Source organism: Oncorhynchus gorbuscha, linkage group LG14, assembly GCF_021184085.1.
Source record: "Oncorhynchus gorbuscha isolate QuinsamMale2020 ecotype Even-year linkage group LG14, OgorEven_v1.0, whole genome shotgun sequence".
Classification (NCBI taxonomy): Eukaryota; Metazoa; Chordata; class Actinopteri; order Salmoniformes; family Salmonidae; genus Oncorhynchus; species Oncorhynchus gorbuscha.
Genome location: NC_060186.1, coordinates 68,804,220 through 68,812,810, shown reverse-complemented (window position 1 = coordinate 68,812,810; position 8,591 = coordinate 68,804,220). Strand labels below are relative to the sequence as shown.

At 38.9% G+C, this 8,591-nt stretch overlaps 1 protein-coding gene across 1 annotated transcript in view; it reads right to left on the bottom strand.

Moving 5' to 3' along the window:
• Positions 1–1,310: 1,310 nt before the first annotated feature.
• LOC123995338 (myelin transcription factor 1-like protein) overlaps positions 1,311–8,591 on the bottom strand; it is a 120,495-nt gene continuing 113,214 nt past the window's right edge. Inside the window, exon 25 of the mRNA XM_046298885.1 lies at positions 1,311–4,812. Coding sequence (XP_046154841.1) covers positions 4,672–4,812 — 141 coding nt within the window. The 3' untranslated portion in view covers positions 1,311–4,671. The remainder of the gene's footprint in view (positions 4,813–8,591) is intronic.

Below are 8,591 nucleotides of genomic sequence, written 5' to 3'. Positions count from 1 at the left end.
CCATTACGATCACTGTCAAAGCTGGAAAATCCTGCGTTGGTAATAAGGCATCATTTGTTCGACCGAATGAGAAAACATCTGTTTGAGCGTTTGAAATTAGATCAGGATCAAACGAGAAGGATACATTTTTTTGCAAATATCTTTGATACAGATGTTATTAGCAAATTCTGGGGTGTCTAGCCAGCTTTAGCTTGGTACCTAGCTCGCACCAATGCAACCAGCCTGAAAACAATGAACAGTCATGTTCAATATTCTTAGCAATGATTTAGGAATCTATGTGAGTAAGTATTCGCTAGGCCACTTGTTGTTGTTCTCCTATTGGAATAACTAGCTAGCCAGCTACTTAACCCTGTTGCCCAAAACTACATTTATAAGCAGCCAGCTAGCTTCATCTGGCTACTTACTATGTCTTGACCGGACCCGGTTATGTGTTGTGAAGCTTGCCACAATAGTGGAATTTGCTGTTCGCATTCAAAATAAAAACCCATCTTTGAAAGTAACGCATAAAGTTACAATTGGTGGAATCATGCAATTTTCAGACGAGGTAATGTTAAACATGAATGGAGTGTTGGATTGTGGAGCAATGAAGTGGGGTATCAGTCTACGTGTTGACACCCAGAGAACACAACTGTGACGTGTTTAGCAAATATTAGCTCTTATTGCGAGACTTTGACTGTGAAATCCCCTCCCCAGTCAGCCTATTGTGTGCATTGACATTCATATTGCACTGTGCAGCTTTACCTAATGATTGGGGATCAATGAAATACACATAGTAGGTTGACTGGTACAATAAATGTGGCTCAATTCACAGTGGTTTCAGAGTTCTGCAATAAGAGCTACGGCTAATGTTCTCTGGGGGTCACGAAGTCAGGAGACTGATACCACATGTCATTGATCCACAATCCATAGATGATGCTGTACAGTGAAATACGTATGCCCCTAATGCTATTCTAAAGTCTAATACATCCAATGTGGTTTCAACAGATTTTTGTCAAATTAACACATGATTGTCTTTTGTTGAATTTATATAAGAACATTCCAACCTCGTTTAGCATCATCTTTCCATTATGGCATGATTCCACTATTTCTATTATTTGCTTGACTTTCATTGAGAGAAGTTTATTTTAAAGGCAAACCGTAAATTCCACTATTGTGGCTAATCATTTTTGTGGCTAGCTTCACATAACTTGCAGCTGCTCTGATCAAGTCAGGTAAGTGACTCTGCACCAATGCTCTCTGACGAGGCTATTTCTCTTCTCATACTCTTCTTCAACAATGTTTGAGGCAATCATTTTAGGAACCAGTACAAGTTAGTGTTGCAACACACGTTTTATTCAGAGTAAGAGATGTTAACACCAGCATGATAAAAATTGTACAAACATCACAATTTCAAATGAAATATCATAGCAACTTGTGATTTTTAACATATACAACAAAAATTATAGATCAACACAAATCATGCCATGTGGTACCAAAATGAAGTTGGAAAGTTTGCAAGAGGGGGCAGGGGAAAGGAGAGAAGGAAATACATTTAGTAGAAAATCATTTTCATCAAAGCATTACTCAAAATAAATTATAATTGTAGCAGTTTAATAAATTCACGAATTCCCAAATATTCATACGAAAATTATTCTGCATTCTAGCATGTGACATGTTAGTGTTCTGTATGTAAATAATTACAGATAAACTTTAACATTTGATATTACAATATGAACTGACTGTTGGTGAGCAGCAGATTTGTGCTTAAAATTCCCATTTCCTTTGTATCAGTAAGAATAATTGACTAAAGAAAAATAGTAGAAGCTGTCGATCTGTCTAAAGCTTTGCTATATTGGCAATAAGCTGCTGACACAAAGCTTTAGACACAGACATGAGGAGTCATATGGAATGTGGACCTCTAGTCTAGTAGAAGTCCACATTCCACCAGTGAGATCAGGTCAATGACAATAGCACCCTCAGGTTGACTATCAAAAAGGGATGTCTGAAGTGAACTTGACTCACTGAGCTCTGTCTCGTTGACTCCACACACAAACTTACTTCCACATTTGTCTTACGTGAACCATTCTCTCTATTTACCCATATTCATACTCGCATGAAGTGCATGCACGATAAACTGTATTAAGAACACATTTATAATCCATTAGTAGAGTCATCTTCAGCAAGTGCAAGTCGCATGGTTATGCCAATTTGTAGAGGAAATTGAATTAGTAACAAGTACATACTATGTAAGGGTAGATTACTGCAGTTGGCTGATGTTTAAAAGATAACGCCATTATAGGGGGCTGACATTGACACTTACATTGCATTATAATGGTGCTTTTAAAGGTCCAGTTCAGCTGTTTTTATCACAATATCAAATCCTTTCTGGGAAACAAGTAGGTTACTGTGATTGTTTTCAATTAAAATGGTCAAAAATAAACACAAATAGCTTCTCAGCAAAGAGCAATTTCTCAAGCAATAATTGTTCTAGGACTGTCTGGGAGTGGTCTGAGTGGGGAGGGGAAAACTGAAAACTAGCTGTTATTGGCAGAGAGATTTGGAACTCGCTTTCTTATTAGTCTTTTAACTAATTTACAGCTAAACTCCCATCCCACCAAAACAGGCAGAAATTTCAGGCAGTCTTTTAAAACAGCTCTTACACGAAAAGGGCATTATCATAATTTTCACAATTTCACAGTATTATTCCAAACTCATTGTGCGGAAATATATATGAAACACAGAAAAATCATGTTTTTGACTGCATTGGGCCTTTACGTACTATGAATACATGTATTAAGGGTGTCTCATAGAAAGTGATTGCAATTTACTCATGAAATTGTCATCAATCATAGAAACAATCATGGACTACTATTACCAATGTCATAGTTGTTGGTTAGCATTCTTTGCTGTTATAATGGATATCAATAACATGTTTTTTTACCAATATATCCACTTTTAGGACTGAATCAAAGAGCAGTCTTTATCTCACGTAATGTGTTGTGGCTCGGACACATAGATGCATGATCGCAAAGACATTTCAACTGAACAAGTGCAATAATATACTATGATTAATGAAGGACGTTGACCCTGTAAGTCGAGCGCATCAATCAGCTGTTGTAAAGATAACTTTTCTACAAAACCTCTGACCATCAATTTGAGCTTTCAAGTACCTCTTTAAGTTTCAACCAAAACATCAAAACATGGAAACAAAGGTGTCCCTGTGCAAAATGTAACATGAAAAGAAGGAAACTCATTAACTCATCCATCGTTCATTTTGGAACTGATCTCCCCATGTTCAATTTCTAAAACATGATTGTATTAAAAGATTTATACAAAACTTAATACATTTACATTGTTAGTAAAAAGAGTTTTATCAGCTATAATTTCATTTACAAGAAATTGCATATACCCAAACTTTTTCTATATCGATTGCATCCCATATCTAAACAAGTGATGTAATCATTGTTATACCAATATTGCTGATAAGTGGTCCTACTAAGTATTCAATAGAATTCATATAAATTAGTAATGCTAGATTGTCTCCTTTATATTTTCCATAGCCATTGGTCGTTGGACATCTCGCTCTGTGTTTTTAACAACACAGATTACTAAGACGTTTTATTTCTAACTAAATGAAGTATAGTCATTCTAGGTTATGGGAGTTAGACATCTAACTGTGTGTTAACAACACAGATTACTAAGACGTTTTATTTCCAACTAAATGAAGTATAGTCATTCTAGGTTATGGGAGTTGGACATCTAACTGTGTTTTTAACAACACAGATTACTAAGACGTTTTATTTCTAAGTAAATGAAGTATAGTCATTCTAGGTTATGGGAGTTGGACATCTAACTGTGTTTTTAACAACACAGATTACTAAGACGTTTTATTTCTAAGTAAATGAAGTATAGTCATTCTAGGTTGTGGGAGTTGGACCAGTTAGCAGTTTCCGTGTCATGATGTTTAAAATGTGTCATATTTATACATATTTCTTCTTAAACTTGATTTAAACACAGACATTATTATTAGTGTTCACACAGACCACTGAAGACAAAAGAGTTTTTCAAACATTGTTACAAAAATCAATACATTTACATCCATTAAACAATCTTCACACCAAAGGTCATTTTTGTTTTCTATGACATACTTAGAGAAAAGCTTATCTAAAAATGATTGGTCCTCACATTGTCCTCATCTGGCTCCCTACCCGTGGCACTCAGTTCTGATTGGTCCGCACATTGCCCTCATCTGGCTCCCTACCCGTGGCACTCAGTTCTGATTGGTCCGCACATTGCCCTCATCTGGCTCCCCACCTGTGGCACTCAGTTTTGTCCTTTTTATCAATATCGTTAAAATAATGAATGATACAAGCTTACAATTAATAAATACATATACACTAAAATGTGCATACATTAGCAGCTATAAACAGTACATCACATTATATTAGGTCATATGAAAATGTACAAAACGTGAATGTTCTTTGAAACTTTTGCCATTGGGAACTATTTTTAAAGCAAGGCAGAAAAGCCATTACAATGGAGCTCAGAGCATTACAGCATAATGAATAAAATAAATACTACGGTAAATTACAGCAGCAACAATCATAATCCATTCTCTTTTGACTTTTATTTGTTGCTTTAACATCATTTGATTTGGCCTCAGACTGGGCCTTTTGGCCAGAAGATGGGCTACTACACTTGGATGCCTTGCACCGCTTGTTTGATGTTCTCCAATAGTTCCTTGTTCTCTGGACTCTGGTATTGGTCCTGATGGGTGTACATGTCTGTCAAAGTACTCACATAAGTGTCAAAGTTTTGTTCATTCATTGGCTCCTGTGAGGGGTAAAAAAGAACCAATAAGGACAATGGTACGTTCAGCAGTCAGATTCAGTATGTTTCATTGTGATGATCAATTCATTTTGTTTTCATAGAGAATGGAGAGGAGGAAAATGAAAATTGGTCAGGGAAGGACATTGACAGCTGCAAACATTGTCAGGACAGTATAGTGGGGTTGTACTAGCACAGTATAGTGGGGTTGTACTAACACAGTATAGTGGGGTTGTACTAACACAGTATAGTGAGGTTGTACTGACACAGTATAGTGAGGTTGTACTAACACAGTATAGTGAGGTTGTACTAACACAGTATAGTGGGGTTGTACTAACACAGTATAGTGAGGTTGTACTAACACAGTATAGTGAGGTTGTACTAACACAGTATAGTGAGGTTGTACTAACACAGTATAGTGAGGTTGTACTAACACAGTATAGTGGGGTTGTGCTAACACAGTATAGTATGGTGGGGTTGTACTAACACAGTATAGTATGGTGGGGTTGTACTAACACAGTATAGTATGGTGGGGTTGTGCTAACACAGTATAGTACGGTGGGGTTGTGCTAACACAGTATAGTGAGGTTGTGCTAACACAGTATAGTGGGGTTGTGCTAACACAGTATAGTATGGTGGGGTTGTGCTAACACAGTATAGTGGGGTTGTACTAACACAGTATAGTGGGGTTGTACTAACACAGTATAGTGGGGTTGTGCTAACACAGTATAGTATGGTGGGGTTGTACTAACACAGTATAGTATGGTGGGGTTGTGCTAACACAGTATAGTATGGTGGGGTTGTACTAACACAGTATAGTATGGTGGGGTTGTACTAACACAGTATAGTATGGTGGGGTTGTACTAACACAGTATAGTGGGGTTGTACTAACACAGTATAGTATGGTGGGGTTGTGCTAACACAGTATAGTGAGGTTGTGCTAACACAGTATAGTGGGGTTGTGCTAACACAGTATAGTATGGTGGGGTTGTGCTAACACAGTATAGTATGGTGGGGTTGTGCTAACACAGTATAGTGGGGTTGTGCTAACACAGTATAGTGGGGTTGTGCTAACACAGTATAGTGGAGTTGTGCTAACACAGTATAGTGGGGTTGTGCTAACATAGTATAGTGGGGTTGTGCTAACACAGTATAGTGGGGTTGTGCTAACACAGTATAGTGGGGTTGTGCTAACACAGTATAGTGGGGTTGTGCTAACACAGTATAGTGAGGTTGTGCTAACACAGTATAGTGGGGTTGTGCTAACACAGTATAGTATGGTGGGGTTGTACTAACACAGTATAGTGAGGTTGTGCTAACACAATATAGTGAGGTTGTGCTAACACAGTATAGTGGGGTTGTACTAACACAGTATAGTGAGGTTGTGCTAACACAGTATAGTGGGGTTGTACTAACACAGTATAGTGAGGTTGTGCTAACACAGTATAGTATGGTGGGGTTGTGCTAACACAGTATAGTGAGGTTGTGCTAACACAGTATAGTATGGTGGGGTTGTGCTAACACAGTATAGTGAGGTTGTGCTAACACAGTATAGTATGGTGGGGTTGTGCTAACACAGTATAGTGAGGTTGTGCTAACACAGTATAGTATGGTGGGGTTGTACTAACACAGTATAGTGAGGTTGTGCTAACACAGTATAGTATGGTGGGGTTGTACTAACACAGTATAGTGAGGTTGTGCTAACACAGTATAGTATGGTGGGGTTGTGCTAACACAGTATAGTGAGGTTGTGCTAACACAGTATAGTATGGTGGGGTTGTGCTAACACAGTATAGTGAGGTTGTGCTAACACAGTATAGTATGGTGGGGTTGTACTAACACAGTATACTGAGGTTGTGCTAACACAGTATAGTATGGTGGGGTTGTGCTAACACAGTATAGTGAGGTTGTGCTAACACAGTATAGTATGGTGGGGTTGTGCTAACACAGTATAGTATGGTAGGGTTGTGCTAACACAGTATGGTGGGGTTGTGCTAACACAGTATGGTGGGGTTGTACTAAAACAGTATAGTGGGGTTGTACTAACACAGTATAGTGGGGTTGTACTAACACAGTATAGTGGGGTTGTACTAACACAGTATAGTGGGGTTGTACTAACACAGTATAGTGGGGTTGTACTAACACAGTATAGTGGGGTTGTACTAACACAGTATAGTGGGGTTGTATAGTGGGGTTGTACTAACACAGTATAGTGGGGTTGTACTAACACAGTGTAGTGGGGTTGTACTAACACAGTATAGTGGGGTTGTATAGTGGGGTTGTACTAACACAGTATAGTGGGGTTGTACTAACACAGTATAGTGGGGTTGTACTAACACAGTATAGTGGGGTTGTACTAACACAGTATAGTGGGGTTGTATAGTGGGGTTGTAGTAACACAGTATGGTGGGGTTATATAGTGGGGTTGTACTAACACAGTATAGTGGGGTTGTGCTAACACAGTATAGTGGAGTTGTGCTAACACAGTATAGTGGGGTTGTGCTAACATAGTATAGTGGGGTTGTGCTAACACAGTATAGTGGGGTTGTGCTAACACAGTATAGTGGGGTTGTGCTAACACAGTATAGTGGGGTTGTGCTAACACAGTATAGTGGGGTTGTACTAACACAGTATAGTGAGGTTGTGCTAACACAGTATAGTGGAGTTGTGCTAACACAGTATAGTATGGTGGGGTTGTACTAACACAGTATAGTGAGGTTGTGCTAACACAGTATAGTATGGTGGGGTTGTGCTAACACAGTATAGTGAGGTTGTGCTAACACAGTATAGTATGGTGGGGTTGTGCTAACACAGTATAGTGAGGTTGTGCTAACACAGTATAGTATGGTGGGGTTGTGCTAACACAGTATAGTGAGGTTGTGCTAACACAGTATAGTATGGTGGGGTTGTACTAACACAGTATAGTGAGGTTGTGCTAACACAGTATAGTATGGTGGGGTTGTACTAACACAGTATAGTGAGGTTGTGCTAACACAGTATAGTATGGTGGGGTTGTGCTAACACAGTATAGTGAGGTTGTGCTAACACAGTATAGTATGGTGGGGTTGTGCTAACACAGTATAGTGAGGTTGTGCTAACACAGTATAGTATGGTGGGGTTGTACTAACACAGTATACTGAGGTTGTGCTAACACAGTATAGTATGGTGGGGTTGTGCTAACACAGTATAGTGAGGTTGTGCTAACACAGTATAGTATGGTGGGGTTGTGCTAACACAGTATAGTATGGTAGGGTTGTGCTAACACAGTATGGTGGGGTTGTGCTAACACAGTATGGTGGGGTTGTACTAAAACAGTATAGTGGGGTTGTACTAACACAGTATAGTGGGGTTGTACTAACACAGTATAGAGGGGTTGTACTAACACAGTATAGTGGGGTTGTACTAACACAGTATAGTGGGGTTGTACTAACACAGTATAGTGGGGTTGTACTAACACAGTATAGTGGCGTTGTATAGTGGGGTTGTACTAACACAGTATAGTGGGGTTGTACTAACACAGTGTAGTGGGGTTGTACTAACACAGTATATAGTGGGGTTGTAGTATGGTGGGGTTGTACTAACACAGTATAGTGGGGTTGTACTAACACAGTATAGTGGGGTTGTACTAACACAGTATAGTGGGGTTGTACTAACACAGTATAGTGGGGTTGTACTAACACAGTATAGTGGGGTTGTATAGTGGGGTTGTAGTAACACAGTATGGTGGGGTTATATAGTGGGGTTGTACTAACACAGTATAGTGGGGTTGTGCTAACACAGTATAG